General features: G+C 58.3%; 6 protein-coding genes across 6 annotated transcripts; 4 read left to right on the top strand and 2 right to left on the bottom strand.

Moving 5' to 3' along the window:
• Positions 1 to 121: 121 nt before the first annotated feature.
• On the top strand, positions 122 to 983 carry CH63R_12049 (Acetylxylan esterase; the record flags this gene model as incomplete). The annotated part of the gene is made up of 3 exons (XM_018307023.1): positions 122 to 551; positions 649 to 731; positions 804 to 983. 3 exons carry the CDS (start codon positions 122 to 124, stop codon positions 981 to 983), a joined length of 693 nt encoding a protein of 230 aa, XP_018153864.1.
• A 2,602-nt stretch (positions 984 to 3,585) lies between these two features.
• Positions 3,586 to 4,544, top strand: CH63R_12048 (Mitochondrial carrier protein; the record flags this gene model as incomplete). The annotated part of the gene is made up of 2 exons (XM_018307022.1): positions 3,586 to 3,657; positions 3,882 to 4,544. 2 exons carry the CDS (start codon positions 3,586 to 3,588, stop codon positions 4,542 to 4,544), a joined length of 735 nt encoding a protein of 244 aa, XP_018153863.1.
• A 90-nt stretch (positions 4,545 to 4,634) lies between these two features.
• Positions 4,635 to 4,971, top strand: CH63R_12047 (Mitochondrial carrier protein; the record flags this gene model as incomplete). The annotated part of the gene is made up of 2 exons (XM_018307021.1): positions 4,635 to 4,778; positions 4,873 to 4,971. 2 exons carry the CDS (start codon positions 4,635 to 4,637, stop codon positions 4,969 to 4,971), a joined length of 243 nt encoding a protein of 80 aa, XP_018153862.1.
• Positions 4,972 to 5,048: 77 nt separating this feature from the next.
• Positions 5,049 to 7,870, bottom strand: CH63R_12046 (Fungal specific transcription factor; the record flags this gene model as incomplete). The annotated part of the gene is made up of 8 exons (XM_018307020.1): positions 5,049 to 5,362; positions 5,439 to 5,755; positions 5,869 to 6,181; positions 6,249 to 6,725; positions 6,785 to 6,821; positions 6,934 to 7,360; positions 7,420 to 7,490; positions 7,808 to 7,870. The coding sequence occupies 8 exons, from the start codon at positions 7,868 to 7,870 to the stop codon at positions 5,049 to 5,051; spliced, it is 2,019 nt and encodes a 672-aa protein (XP_018153861.1).
• A 1,219-nt stretch (positions 7,871 to 9,089) lies between these two features.
• On the top strand, positions 9,090 to 10,008 carry CH63R_12045 (uncharacterized protein; the record flags this gene model as incomplete). Its single annotated transcript, XM_018307019.1, has 2 exons — positions 9,090 to 9,385; positions 9,507 to 10,008. 2 exons carry the CDS (start codon positions 9,090 to 9,092, stop codon positions 10,006 to 10,008), a joined length of 798 nt encoding a protein of 265 aa, XP_018153860.1.
• A 410-nt stretch (positions 10,009 to 10,418) lies between these two features.
• On the bottom strand, positions 10,419 to 11,352 carry CH63R_12044 (uncharacterized protein; the record flags this gene model as incomplete). The annotated part of the gene is made up of 3 exons (XM_018307018.1): positions 10,419 to 10,509; positions 10,585 to 10,820; positions 10,918 to 11,352. 3 exons carry the CDS (start codon positions 11,350 to 11,352, stop codon positions 10,419 to 10,421), a joined length of 762 nt encoding a protein of 253 aa, XP_018153859.1.
• Positions 11,353 to 14,910: the final 3,558 nt, after the last annotated feature.

The raw sequence follows: 14,910 nt of genomic DNA, 5'->3' as shown, positions 1-14,910 counted from the left end.
AGTACGGGCAGACGACTCTCGTAGCGCTCCTTTGGTGGTCTTTACACTCCGGCCACCACTAATTTCCACCAGACTCGAACACAACAGCTTCCAAACAGTACAAAGTAGAGACCATTCAAACATGCGTACCGAAACCGCCCTGCTCCTCCTCCCCGCGGCCCTCGCGCAGACCCTGTGCCCCCTTACGCCCTGCAGCGCCGTCCACGTCCTCCTCGTCCGCGGCACGAACGAGCCGTACCCGGGCCTGCAGCAGCCCATCGCCGAGGCCGTCTGCGCGGGCTGGGACTGCACATGGGCCAGCGTCGAGTACCCGGCCGTCTTCCGCCCGAGCTACTGCGCCTCGGTCGAGGGCGGCGTCGCCAACACGCTCAGGGCGGTGACCGACTACGCCACGCGGTGCCCGGACTCCCGGATCGTGCTGTCCGGGTTCTCGCAAGGCGGGCAAGTCGTTGGGGACCTGTTGGGCGGCGGCGGCGGCGAGTTTGTGTCGCAGGACTGCGTGCAAGAGGCAAACGAGGGGATCTCGCCGGAGGCGTTTCCGGGCAACCGCAGTAAGGATTGACTACTTACTAACCACCACACGGAGTCGTGATGAGACTTTTTTTTTTAATTGTTCCGGGTTGCTGATGTAATTGTGATTTATAACAGTTGCCGCTGCGCTGATCTGGGGCTCTCCCAGACACGTTGCCAACCAGAGCTACAACCTGCTCGTCGGGGCCCGTCTGCAATCCGTAAGCACGCCTATCCAGCCATGCACGTTGATGGGATGGGACGGACGGCCTGGATGCTAACGACCGAGTCAGGGATTCCCGAGAGAAGGCGCCCAGCTCGCGTCTCTGAACCGGTGGTCTTCGATTCTGCGCGACTACTGCAACTTTGACGATCCCGCGTGCGCCCAGGGGACCAGCTGGGACGCGCACGAGAACTACGGGCTGAAGTACGCCGAGGATGCGGCCCAGTTTGTGCGGTTCAAGTCATGTTAGATTATTACAGAGAGTCTAGAGTGAATAGGTGCATACTGAGGAAGTTGTTAATAGTCAGCAACTAAAACACTAAAAGAACCAACTAAACACAACTACTTACATACCATTTCTAAGACTATAATTAAGTATAATAAGTAGAAAGGAAAAGCGAAATGTAGCTCTTAAAGCCTAGATAGAGTACTATAGATAGATATAGATATGTATGTAAATCCTAAGGACTCTATTGAAAGAAAGAAAGAAGAGAAAAAATGGCAAAAGAGAATGCCCTCTCACGGGATTGAACCGTGGACCTTCGCATGTTGTGCAAGAGTACGAGTGCGACGCTCTACCACTGAGCCAAAGGGGCTACTATGAGATATCAAATTGGGCAATCCTGGCCATTATGATGCCAACCAAACTGGCTCACTCGGACAAGTGTTTCTCCCGGCAGTCAACTGGCCACGATATGTCAAGTTGCAAAGCTAGTCAGTCTCCTTTAGAGTCCCCGTTTCACAACTAAAGGCCCAACATCATCACAATCTAGCTCTCGGTGAACTTCCAGTACTCTCCTCCCCCTGCCCCTAACCTCAACTAGCAAACATCTCGGCTCAAGTCCGCGACGACACAACCTCGGCCATCCCCCGTGCCGGCAAGCCGGGGTTTCCATCAGGCGCATCCCACCATCCATCCATCCATCTAGCACGTCGAGAAACTTCCCCAGCCCCAGCAGCTATATCCGCTGACGGGCATCGGTCCAACAAGTCAGTGTGCCCCCCACCTTCACTCGCGATATACCTCATGCTGTACAGAGTACTCTGTACGGATAGTATTCCCCCCCCATCCCCCTTCTACATACCCTCTTTTAGTTGATCGCCCTAGTCTCTCGTTACAGCGAGACTTACAGCGAGAGGTTGCGAAAACCCGCAACCCTTCGGCCTATTAGTCCGCCGTGCAATTTCGCTAACGACTCTGACAAGCAGGGATTTCCACAAAAAAAATGCCTGTTCGGTGTCGTCATGACCCTGATCAGGAAACAAGTAGGAGAGAGGAATGAAGAAATGTGGTCACCCAGGACCCTGACGCTCGGTAAACGTGCCGCCGCCTATCAAACATCGGATCACCCATCCGAGCCCGTCCCTCGCTTGTCCGTCCCCCCTCCTTCGGACCCTGGCCGCGAACATCTGATCCGACAACACAAGACGAGAGGAACCACTACAACTGGTTGTTCCGCACCAAAGGACAGGACGGACCAGACGACCACCCAGACAACCAGACCAGCCGCGGCCCCTTCGGCGCGCTCCATGGGACCATCATAGGCTTAACCCACATCCCGGCAGACACCAACGGTCCCGCTCACCGTCCTCAGTGCCCCGGCCCTTCGGTCCTCCGGTCACGATGATAACCCGAAACCCATCCCATCCCATCCATCCATCCCTTCCGTTCCTCCGTTCCCCCGTGATCCATCATCTCCTTACCGCTATTGACACATGCCAGCGCGCGTCCTCGGTCCCTCCTCCATCGCGCATGTAACCTCCGGATGCATCTGCATATACGCACTAGCCTCCCCCCCTCCCCCTCCCCAGGTTTTCCAAGAACAAAAGTCCAGATTCTCCTCCGTCTCCTCCTGGCCTGCCATGGCCTGTCATGGCCTATCACACCAGGCCCTCTCCGGACTACTCTTAGTTTCGCCCTGAAGTCTCGGCCTACGATGCAGATTCACATCGGGCACCGGAAGTTGACCGAGTTGCTTGCAAGGGCCCTGAGAACAAATCGCCGAACCGGACGGGATGACGATGATGATGATGATGACGATGATGTATCAACCGCCCCCCCCTCCCCCTCCCCAGAACTCACCGGCGCCAAATCAACCCCCGTTTCGTGATCGGGCCGGCGGCGTATTAAGTGGAGGACGCGCCGAGCCGCCGAGCAACACAGCCCTTCCCAAGACTCTCGACTCACAGACACCAAAAACGGAAAACCCCCAAGAGCGAGATGAACGACGGAAAAGCGGTTGCCACGGAGGTTTCCCCTTTTCTCCTCTTCACCTGCTGTCGGCGGCACGACGGTGAAACAGGACAGGCTCGACGATGCGGACGATGCCCGAGGCGGGAAAAAGCATTCTCCCTCCCCCCCCCGCCACGCAACACAGCGAAGAGAGTTCCAAACGCGATTCCCAAGGCCTCGGAACATGCCCGAGTGAGGGGTGGTGGGAGTTCCTCTGCTTATGTCCCTCTCCGTCTCTTGTGCTTGTCTCTATCTCGTCCCTTGGAGACCCCAGGGCCGCGGTCGCTCTCCGGGCCTCTCGGCGGGCGTGAAGTAAGAGGCGAAGCAAGGAGGCGTGATATGGGGCGGGCGCCGGTGCGGTCTTATGTGGGAACGCGACGTATATCATCTCGAAACCTCCGCGGCGAGCAACGGCAAAGCCAGCCAGACGCCCAAGCTCCGTGAAAAAAAAAGTCTCCACGTCAACAAACCCCTCCCCCCAAAAAGGGCAAAGCAAGCATCCCCTCTGTGCCGACAGACACCGAGGTTACCAGGAGCTTAACAACACCTAGATACCAAGACGAGACCAGGCCGCAAGACAAGACCGCGAGGGAAACACACCCCACCCCACAGCATCAGCATGGAACAGTCCGGTGTCTTAACCAAGATCGTAGCGGGCGGTGTTGCGGGGGTTTCAGAAACGCTCGTTACCGTGAGTCCACTCCTACCCTCCCTCCCCCTGGGTCTCTCATCTCATCATCGTTCGTTTCTTCTCCTCGAAAATATGGAACATCTCATCCCACATGTCATGTCGTTTTGGGATGGTTGGACGCCACATGGTCCATGCCATATGGGGCACAAGCCGTACAACAATGGTTCTACGCAGTAAATCATGTCGTAATTCTCTCTAACGAAAAGCTTTGAACGCTACACCAGTACCCGGCAGAGTTCGTCAAGACGCGCCGCCAGCTGCACTTCACCTCCTCCTCCTCCAACGGCGCGGCGGCGGCGACGGGTGCGACGCCCAACCCGCCCGGCTCGCTGTCCATCCTCCGCGATACAGTCGCCCGCTCCGGCGTGAGGGGGGTCTACTCGGGCGTCCAGGCCCTCGCGGCATCCAATGCGGCAAAGTCCGGCATCCGGTTCCTCGCCTTCGAGTCCACGCGCAGCCGACTCGATGCTCTCGCCGGCCGGACCTCGGTCCCGGAAAACGGCCATCAACGGCAGCCGCGCGCCGCGTGGGTCAACGTCGTGAGCGGCCTCGCCGCCGGCGTGGCGGAGAGCATCGCCGTCGTCACGCCCGGCGAGGCCATCAAGACCAAGATGATCCACGACGCGTCCTCGGACGGGGTCGGCGGCGGGCGATTCGCGGGCCGCGGGCTCCTTGGCGCCGTCGGCATGCTGGTCCGCGAGGAAGGCCTGCGGGGCCTGTGGCGCGGGCTGACGCCGGTGCTGTGCAAGCAGGGCACCAACAGCGCCGTGCGGTTCACGACGTTCGCAATGCTCCAGGAGCGCGTCGCCGTGTGGTGGCCCGCGCTGGATGGGAGCGTGGGCAGTACGCTCGTCTTGGGCGGCATTAGCGGCGTCTTCACTGTGTAAGAAGAGCCAGGATTTTCCCGGGGGAGGAAGGAAGCGGCTATCGGGTTCGCGGTCGCTGACTTTTGTGTCGTCGATGTTAGGTATGCGTCAATGCCGTTTGACAACATCAAGACGAGGATGCAGAGCGTCAACGCGCGATACAAGGGGATGCTGGACTGCGCCGCGCAGACCCTTCGCGAGGACGGCGTGCTGGCGTTTTGGCGAGGCACGTCGCCGAGATTGGTCCGGCTGACTGTAAGTTTGTAAAAAAAGAATTCCGGGAGAGATGACATCTCCCCCCCCCCTCCCTCCTCCCCTCAGCTGGCTGGCTAACCGCGACGGGCATCAGCTCTCGAGCGGCATCACGTTCACGGTATATGATCAGGTGGTGCGCTTGATCAAGTCGGCCCAGGCAGACCGCGACGCCACTGACCTACAGCGCGTCTAACAAAGACTTGACGCCGGGGAGTGGATGCTGATGCTGATGCTGCTGCTGCTTCGAACGGCGTCCTGCGGTGGTGGATGCTATTCATCTATGGCGCCGACCCGGACGCTCAACGGCTCTATGGACGACATGGTCTGGAATACCTGCGGGTCGATGGCGAAGGCCTCCGGGCCGAGTGTGTCGACGAAGGGGAAATTGTAGATCTGCTCGGGCGAACTGGTCGCCTCGGGGCCCGGCGGCATGGATGTGGGCGGCACGTTGGCCGGCCGGGGCTGCGGGATGCCATAGGTCGCCATGGGCGGGATCGCGTCCGTCTTGGGTAGGCCGAGGGCGCCGACGTCGATGCCCAGGCTGACGAGCTCGCGGACGATGAGGTTCAGGGCGCTGCTGATGACTGTGGGAAACGTATCAGTTGAGTGGTTTGCTGGCCGAGCAATACGGCGGACTTCATCTTCTCTTTCCTCACTCACCTGGGTTGATGCGCTTGACGGACGCGAGGATGCGGGCGCAGTACTCCAGCCGACGCAGCGCCTGGGTGTCGTCGACGCTGGACTGGACTTGGAGCAGGAAAATGGAGGCGGAGATGTACACGCTGTACGAGAGGGAGAGGACGCAGTGGCTGATGCCGAAGGATCGGCAGAACAGGTCGAAGATGGCGATGATGCCCGTCGCAGACGTCACGCACTCGCCAAGATACCTCTGTACCGGCTGCAAGTTCTCCCCGACCCTGCTCCGCTGTGAAAGCATGGGGCGGTAGAGGAGGATCTTGAAAGTGCGGTAGAGTACGCTAATCAAAGATGTCAGATATGAAAGAGAGAGAGAGAGAGAGAGAGAGTGTGTGTGTGTGTGTGTACGTGTCGTAAACCACACCATAGACACACGGCAGGGGAAAGCGCTTACTTCAACGTGATGATGTGGGAGGGCGGCGCCAACGCGGGGAGCGACGCGGGCTCCATCTTGAGGTGAGGAGGCAGGTCGTCCCACCACTGGCGCAGGGCGACCTCTTGCTTGGCGAGACAGTCCTGCATCTCGGCCTGGCTGTTGGGGCGTACGGGGTCGTACATGTGGACGAGGATCTCGTTGAAGACAATCGAGAGGCGGCACATCTGCATGAAGCAGGACGTCGAGTGGGCCGCGGACGGGGGGTACTTCCAGCCGCCCTCGGGGACGACGCCGAACGGGGTCCACGATTCGTTCTCGGACGAGTCGTCGACTGTCCGGTGGTGTTAGCCTGCGCAGGGAAAAAGAATAGTACCGGACACAGCGAGACTAGGACTCACACATGATCTGGGGCGGCGACACGGACGTCTGCTGGAGCGACGGCGAGCGCCCGAGGTAGAGACTGATCATCTTGTCCCAGAAGTAGCAGCTCCAGAACAGCCGGTGGCGGATCTCGACGTCCTCGTCCGTCAGCTGCACCGAGCCGGGGTATCTCTGGCCGTCAACGCAGATGCCGAGGTGGTCGATGATGCGGAAGGCCAGGCCGCTGTACGTCCACGCCTGCGCGCTGTTGCCGACGCTGCACTCCTGCGCGCTGAGCAGCAGCAAGGTCTGGACCGTCGGGATGGAGCAGATGCCCTGGCTGAGCTCCTCGAAGACCATGCTGCGGGCATGTTTGCCGAAGAGCGCGCCGCCGTCGTAGAACTCGTCCAGCTTCTCCTTTGTTGCAGGGTCACTGCGGCCCCAGCGGATCGAGTGTGACAACACTGCGTTCATCAGGGTATGGGAGTAGTATGGTCCCAGCGTCTGCATGTCGCCTGGTAAAGAAAGGTCAGTGTGCCCTGTGACGGGGAGCCGGGCCGACGAGGTTGCTTACGGGTGAAGGCAGGTCTGTAGATGAAGTTGAAAAGGGGCTGGATCCAACACCAGTGGACGTTTAACAAGTATTGGAATGGTTCCTAGGCCAGGGGGGGAAAATGTCAGTCAGTCCCGTTCATAGGGGGCAACAATTTGGGCGGTACGTACTGGGATATCAGACATGTTCTCGAGCGCCCTCTGCTGCCATGCGTTGGCAACCAGCCTCTCGCGCCTCTGCATGGCCTGGTTCGACGTCGACTGCTGATCCCTCGCCCCCGAAGGCCGGTCGCCCGGCAGCTGGAAGAAACTGGTGGAGCCATGGTAGGTGATGGCGCCCTTGTCGTCGACCTTGAGGCCCTTGAAGCTCTCGCTCACCGACTCCTCGTCCTGGGATTCAAAGTGGTGAGAGTCGGTCATGGGCGACTGGCCCGCCGACGGCCCGATGCTGGGCGACGACGTCCGGGAAGGCTCTGACGGCCCGTGGCCATGCGCCTTTGCGGCGGCGAGCTGAGCCTCGAGCTCCTTGATGCGGTGCTCCAAGCGCGACGTGTACGACAGGGTCGGGTTGCTGTTGGCGAAAGTCAACACAACTGGACTGTCACACAGTGACATAGTCGACCCCGGGCCAGGGTGAGGGAGAGTACTGGTACTCACAGCTTATAGACGCACTCATCGGCTCGGGCGGCGCAACGATTGCAGGTCGGCTGTTCTCCGCCGCATTTGACCTGCCGAGTTCCGGATCAGCCACAGTCCCGTCCACCCCTCCTCCAAATGTCGGAAGCCGTCCGAGATATCCGTTTCCCACCCGGATGGACCAAGCCCGCCCTTTCCTCCCCCGCAACGCAATATCGATGACCAGGCTCGGTGTCACCCTAGGCAGGATTATCAAACACGACGGGCGGCGCGCCGTTGTCTGCCAGTTGACGGACGATGCAGGGGGGCACGTCGCGGGGGGATTTTGTGTGGCGCTGCCGCGGGGAATGCGGGAAATGAGGCGCACGGGGAAGGGGAAAGTGAAAGAGACGGACGGGATAGGACGTACCTTGCGCCGACGGCACGGCTCGCATGAGAAGGCGCTCTTCTTGATAGCCCTCGTCGAGGACATGGTGATCTACCATGGGTTGTCTTTGTCTTTGTGTCTCTTTTGCTGTCTCTTGTCTCGCCTCTTTCTGTCTGCGTCTCGCTCGTCTCCCGAAGTTGATGCGGGACAGAAAAGGATGTCGAACTCAGCCTTGTTTGGTGGAGACAGGGAGAGAAAAAAAAAAAGATAAAAGAAAAAAAAAAAAAGGCAAAGCGAAATCGGCCAATGTGCGACCCTTTTGCCGCCCTATGTTGCCCGCGGTTGAGCTGTTGTTGGTGGTGGTGGTGGTGGTGGTGGTGGCAGTAGTGGTGGCAGCAGTGGTTTTGGCACTTGCGTGACAGGCTTTCGGCCAGGTCGGGGAAGGATCGGGAACCGCGGGACGGACTGCCTGGACCCACTTAATGTTCTCCAGCGCTTCTTCTTTCCTTCTCTCTTTCTCTCTTTCTCTCTTTCTCTGCCCAAATTTTGGGATGTTTTGGCGCTAACTGGTCAACTGTGACGCGCCTGAGACGTGCCATGATCGAATGGGACCCCACCACGATAGCGATATGACCAATCGCGGACCAAGTAGAAGACCCGTCAGATCCACTCCTGCCTGTTCGTCAGCGGCTTTCCCCGATGCGTCCCTCCGACAAATACCCCATCTCGGTGAATGTGGGGCGCTGACCGACCGGCTCTTCCACTGCAAAGGTGTGCAAGTCCACACCGAGATGAGGTAATCCCAGTCTTAGTCACCCTCACTCTCATGCGATGCTCCAGCACGCATTCTCATTCTCATTCTCATGCTCACTCAACTCATGCTTACACTCATGCTGAATCTCACAACAGCTCATCATGTTGCCATGCTTTCATTCATCACACTGACAGACTCCATTAAGGGGCATTCCAAACCTTAACACGTACCCAGCATTCGCCATCCTCTCATTCATTTCACCCCAATCACGATGGGCGAGGATGCCAGCCATCTGGGCACGCCGAGGCGACTGCGCCGCGCAGCCGCAGGATTCTCCCGATTGAGATTGGTCTCATGATAGCAGTCCCCTGGACAGTGGTGGTGCGAAGCCGAATATGGATCTGCTGCATATAATCCTCTCAACCCCATTCCCGTCTCGCTTTCAACTGTGCCTCATTCCCGTCTCCATATCCTCTCAGCGGAACTACTGATATCCCATACGCTTCGAAGCCGCCGTCTTTGGTGGCGGTGTTCGTGGTTGCTCCGACCGGAAGACGCAGCAGTCTCGACATGAACGCGCCGACGACAACCTCGACCTCGGCAGCCTCCCTCCCGCGCGTCACGCCGTCGCTGAACTGCCGCTACCCATTGGACAAGTTCGATGCCGACGCCAAACGCATCTGCGGCGATGTCTACGCGACTTCCTCAACCGGGTGTCCCACGGGCTACACCGTGGCATGTCTCCGTATGAGCAGCGGCAGCGAGTCGTCCTTCACCCCGACGGGCAGCGCATTCCCGGCCAATCCCAACCTCCCCGTCACGACCATAATCGCAACAAACTATATCAACCTGTTCTGCTGTCCCGAGTGAGTCTTTTCTCCCTCCCTCCCTCCCTCCCTACCCCCCGCCCCTTCTTACAAAACAGTTGAGCTCGCGACCTATGCAGTCGCACTCACACTACTCCCTCACGCAACTAATCCTTCCCAGCACGATCCCCTGGGTTTGCGAAGGAGTCATTGCGACCGGCTGCAGCTTCTTCGCCTTGTCTGATAGGGTCTTCAACATGGGCGGGACGATGGAAGCGTACCCCGTGACGTCGGGGAAGCTATTGCGCGGCTACGCCGTCACCCTCTCCCAGGCAGCCATCACGTCGAGGGAGGTCATAGAGCGGAACGTCCTGCACAATTCGAGGATATTGGAAGTCGTCACACAGACGACCACCGTCGCCGAGGAGTCCACGACGGTGTGGTGCGGCCTGCCCTCCTGCGCGGACTTGACCAGCAACATCTATCTCACCAGAGTGAGCATGCAGACCGATACGCCCGAGCCGTTCGTCCTACTGCCGCCGCCGCACATGGGGAGGCTCGGGACGCTGGGGTCCGTTGCCGTGTCGGGCTTCATCGCGGTAATCGTATTGGCGGCGTCGCTGCTCATCTCGTGGGCGATGCTGTATCGCAAGCGCACACGACGACAGGTACAGGTCCGGTAAGGATTTGGGGGGGGGGGAGCAATTGCACAGTCGGTACAGTGTCGGCGGCGGATGGACGGACGAGAGAGCGAGCACATGAACGGGGAGCGAGGCGTGTGTCTATACGGAACATTTCAGTATTTCTTGATTAATGGTATCTTTTGCGTATGGGTATCTCTCATGCCATGCCGGGGTGTTTTTTGTCTTTTTTTGAAAATCAACAAGGGGAGCGTGGGGAGGGGAGGGGGGAGAGCCGCCGATGTTGTATATCCCTCAAAAACCACGGCCCCCCCCTCCGCTCTCTTCCCCTTTCCAAACTCCAGTCCTTTCAACGCCGTGCCGAATGGCTCCGTATTACGGGGTATTTCTTGGTACAGTCTTCACCATGGAAGAAGAAAATTGCAAGGGAATAAGGGTTGAGCGCCGGCGAGTTACACCTGCACCATGGCCTCGTTATTGTACCGGGTCCTGTCGTGGCTGAACTCGAACCACGCGCGGGCGATAAGCCCAAACTCGGACATCCTGTGAAACCGTTAGTCTTTTGTTTTTGAGAGGAAGAGAGACAGAGAAATGAAATGAAATGAGATGAGAACGCACATGATGAGGCCCAGCAGGAATGCCAGGGCCGCCTCGTACTGGATGTACGGGTATGCGTAGTAGCCGTTGGACTTCTTGGACTCGATCTGGATGACGAGGAGGACCCAGCAGATGGTCGTCCCCATGGCGAAGCACAGCTCCATGCCGAAATGGACATGCTTCGGGATGCCGCCGCGGTACGGCTCCCTCTTGCGCCATATCACGGCCGTGAGGGACCATATCAACATCAAGAAAGACTGGCAGGGGGGGTGGGTATTCTGTCAGCAACCACTTCATCATACGCCACATGCATACAGATAGACGCATCCATCCTTCCTCTCATCATGCACTTACAATGGGGACGGTCAGCCACATGGTGTAAAAGATGGGGTCGGCCGGGCTCGTCGAGTCGTTGAGGTACTTGCCGCGGCGCGAGACGTAGATGTTGATGTTGAGGAACATGACGACCAGCGGCACGATGATGGCGATCTGCCGCAGGACGTAGTACATGTAGGTGAGGCGCCGCCTCTTGCGGGCGAAGGTGTCGTCCGCCGTAACGGCCGGCGAGCATTCGCTGCGGGGCCGGCCGGGCTGGCCGTACCAGTGCCGCGCCGACGACGCCGACGAAGACGCGGCGTCGTCGGCGTTGTTGCTGTCGGGCGTGTAGTAGATTTGCGTGTTGCTGTGGCCTTGGGCGTACATCTGGCCCCCCGGCGGGTGGTGATATCCCTGGCTGTAAGGCGGCGCTGAGTAGCCCTGATGGCTGTATGCGCCGTTGTGGAGGGACATGGCGGCGGCGTCGGTGGCGGCGTCGACGATGTAAAGTGTGTGTGTTTGTGTGTGTGTGTGTGTGTGTGTGAAATCCTCCCTCTTCTCAACTTGTTTTTTTTCTCCCCCTCTTATCCTTTCTCTCTGTTAAACCTGTTCTTTTGCTTCTTCCAGGCTGCCTTTCCAAGATCGATTATCTTTGACAGAAAACTAGTGTTTCTCCACAACACATCAACACCAGCTGCCGCTTATTAACGGAGGTCCAGGTCCCCAGGCAGCGGGAAGGCTTTAATATATGGGGGATGTCCAGGGTAGCTTGGAAGTAAATAAATAAATAAAAACGGTCCAGAAGAAAACCACAAAAGGCCAGGATGTGTGTAAGTGTGTGGTATGGTACTGTGTGGTGTGTGGTGCGGTGCAGAATTGTTCAGTGTTGGTGGGGGGTGTGAGATGGGCTCGGTCAGAGTGCAGAAGCCCCCATGACGTTCCGGGCGCGAACTTGGGCGACCTTTTAGGGGAAACCAGCCGGATGTGCGTCAAGAGTGAAAGCGGGAGCGAGAGCAAGTCGTGAGGGAAGCCCAGAGACGCCGAGCATGGAGCTCTGATTGCGCCTGACCATTTCTCCCGTTTCCCAAGAAAAACCGAGAAGGAATTAGAAAACTAAAATAAAATAAAAACTCAAACAAGGAGAGAAGGGAAAAAGGTGCAGGAGGGATGGAATGGCGGCGGGTGGGTGATGGGGCGGACCAGGAGAAAAGGGAAGAGGAAGAAAAAAAAAAGAGGCCCAGCTGTAATTGTACACTGGGCATCTGGGCAAGCCTCTGGGCAAAGCCTGGGCACGAGCGCACAACAGAGACTGTGTGAGAGGTACAAAAGTCTGGGCATTTCTCATCCTACCTACACTACGAGAAAGAGACCAAGTGAATGAGTAAGTGAGTGAGCGAGTGAGTGAGCGAGTGAGAGAGAAAGAGGTCTCAAACGCTGCTTGCCAAGAGGCGCTATCAGCTCACTGACTCCAAAATGGGCCACAGAGACAACCTTGGCCCGCCTAGGCTTGTAGGGGAAGGGGGGGGCAGCGCAGCGGTACGGTTTGTCTGTGTTATTCTTGGCGGGCTTGGGAGTCTTGGGGGGGGGAGAGAGGGACTTTGGGTTCACGGCTAGCCAAGGCCAAGAACCTCCCCCCTCAAGCGAATGATGGAACGGCGGCGAGCAACATGTCGGAGGACGACAATCGGTGTCAGGGCATGCAGCATGCCTCTTGGGCGCCTTTCAGGAAGGGAGGGAGGGAGGAGAGAGGAGAGAGGAGAGAGGAGACAGGGCTCAGGTGGCATCGCGGTCTTCGTTGCAAACACACTGCCACATTGCCAACGCATGCCGAGCAGCACAACAGACAAGGCCGGGCAGGAAGGACATCATGTCGTTTGGCCTGCATACTTGAGAGTGAGAGGCATTCGTAGAAAAAGGAATGGATGCAGACGGATACGCTTGGGACAGGGGACACAACAGTGCTGCCAAACCCCCCCGCCAAGGGGACTGCGGCGTGCCGCCCCAATAAGCCATTGCATTGCCTGTGTCACAAGAACAGACTTTTCCCCCAAGACTTTTCGGTGAACAGAGAGAACGCCGCGCTGCACTGCACTGCACTGAGGTGCGCTGCGCTGGCCCAGCCCTCTGGGCGGTTGCTAGAGCGTTCTTGGGGGGGCGAAGCAGCAGCATTCCCTCGGATGGCGGTGCCGTCTCGGTGGCGGCAGAAGCAACTGTTATTTGCTGCCAGCTGCACCACGTTCTAGAGAGCGAGAGAGAGAGAGAGTCTTGAGTTTCGATGGTTTGCGGGCCAAGGGGACATGGCATTCTCCTGTCTCGCCGGGGTTTCTGAATGCCATGCCATTCGGCATTGCGCCCTGCCTAGACTCCTGGACTCGGCATACCTCAGCATTGGTCCCCCCCCCCCCCCCCCCCCCCCGGTTGTCCCAGATGATTCATTTCCGTTGTGTTTCCGTTGCGTCGTCGACAATTGGCAGATCCCTTCTGCGTCGTCCTCGAGTGAGTGTAGTTGAGTCTTGGGTGTGCGTGCGTGCGTATGTGCGATGTCCGGGGGTGGGTGTGGGTGTGGGTGTGGGCGACACAATGGGACACGAAAAGACATGACAAGGGGGGAGATTACCATTTGGTAACTTATTCTCTCTCTCACGGGAGCCGGATCGTCGAGGCTCTGGGCAGGAACTTTTGGAGGCGTCGCTGGGCAGTTTACCCCTTCGTCTCATCTTCTCTAAACTTGTTCCTCATCGTCCGTCCTTCTCTCGTCTTCACGCTCTTGATCCTTCATCTCCCTCGCTTGCAAACCCTCTCGAAAGACCATCAGGGACTTATTCCCCACCCCCGGCCGGCCAACCGTGTGCAGCAAGTACCGAGACATGCCCCTTGGTCTGTTTGCAGCAACGTTACGGGGGGGCGGGAGTGGTCCAGCTTCCTTATCTCTCCAGGCCAGGTACACATTTACAACAAACGGGCGTCGTCTCTGTCAGAATGCCAGCGGCCACGAGAGACAAGATACATGGAGCAGGAAAGCGAGTTCGTTTTCGAATCTCGGACGATGCCGAGCAAGGACCCTAAATCCTCCCTTCTTTGCCGCTTGTCACTGTCACAGACCACCCCCCCAGAAGTAAATCATTTCAGGGTCCAGGTCCAAAGATGGGATCATTTCCCATGCCCAGACTTTTGTTTTTGCCGAACGTCGACGCCTTTTTCGTCTTCCGCCCTTTGCTTTGCTCGGCTATTTCTCTCTCTCTCTGTCCTCTCTCTCTCTCTCTCTCTCTCTCTCTCTGCCCATGGTCAGGGATCGATCACTTCCAAAGGCGCCGACGGTGGTAGCACATCACCGCTGGGCGGCTCGCCAAGCAAACCGCCATGAAGCGAAGCGAGTCAATCAGTTCCGTCCGTCAAGCGTTCGATGTTTTCTCTTGTCAAATCGCTGATCTCGACAATCGCGCGCCCCGATGACGAACATGGCCACCTCCCCCCCCCCAAAAAGGAACGTCGAGATTGGCCCCCAATCCCACCACATCACGTTCACCCACTCACTCAATACCAAGACCCATTGACTCGGGCCTCCGCCCGCTAGACGAGGCTCTTGGGAGGGTTCACCTTGCCCCGTGATTCACAATGCGGAGGAGAACTGGCCAATTGGCGGCCCTGAGCTTGGTGTTCCGGGCTCGACAGCCCGCTCGTACGACTCTGCTCCCCCCCTCCCCTCCCAAGACTTTCTCACAAGAGTCCAAATGTTCCAGGTGGTGATGGTGATGTCCTCGTCGCTGGGCACGCCGCCAGATAAGCCCCCGTCTCGAAACCAACCGTAGTTAACACACCTAAATCCAAACAAATCCGCCCCCCCCCCCCCCCTCCTCTCGGTTGCACCCGCACCCGGTCGCTTTCTGTTTGCTCTCGTCTCGCCCAGAGCATTGGCACCGCTTCGGCCAAGGCCTTGTCCTGACTGACCCTTGCTATGCAAACGAGAAACGACATAATGAAAGGGGGGGGGAGAGGAAAGATCACAAAAACTGCGAATGGCCCAGCGGCATG

Source organism: Colletotrichum higginsianum, chromosome 8 (assembly GCF_001672515.1).
Source record: "Colletotrichum higginsianum IMI 349063 chromosome 8, whole genome shotgun sequence".
Lineage (NCBI taxonomy): Eukaryota > Fungi > Ascomycota > Sordariomycetes > Glomerellales > Glomerellaceae > Colletotrichum > Colletotrichum higginsianum.
The sequence above is the reverse complement of the archived record's forward strand: the minus strand, read 5'-3'. Positions and strand labels throughout refer to the sequence as shown.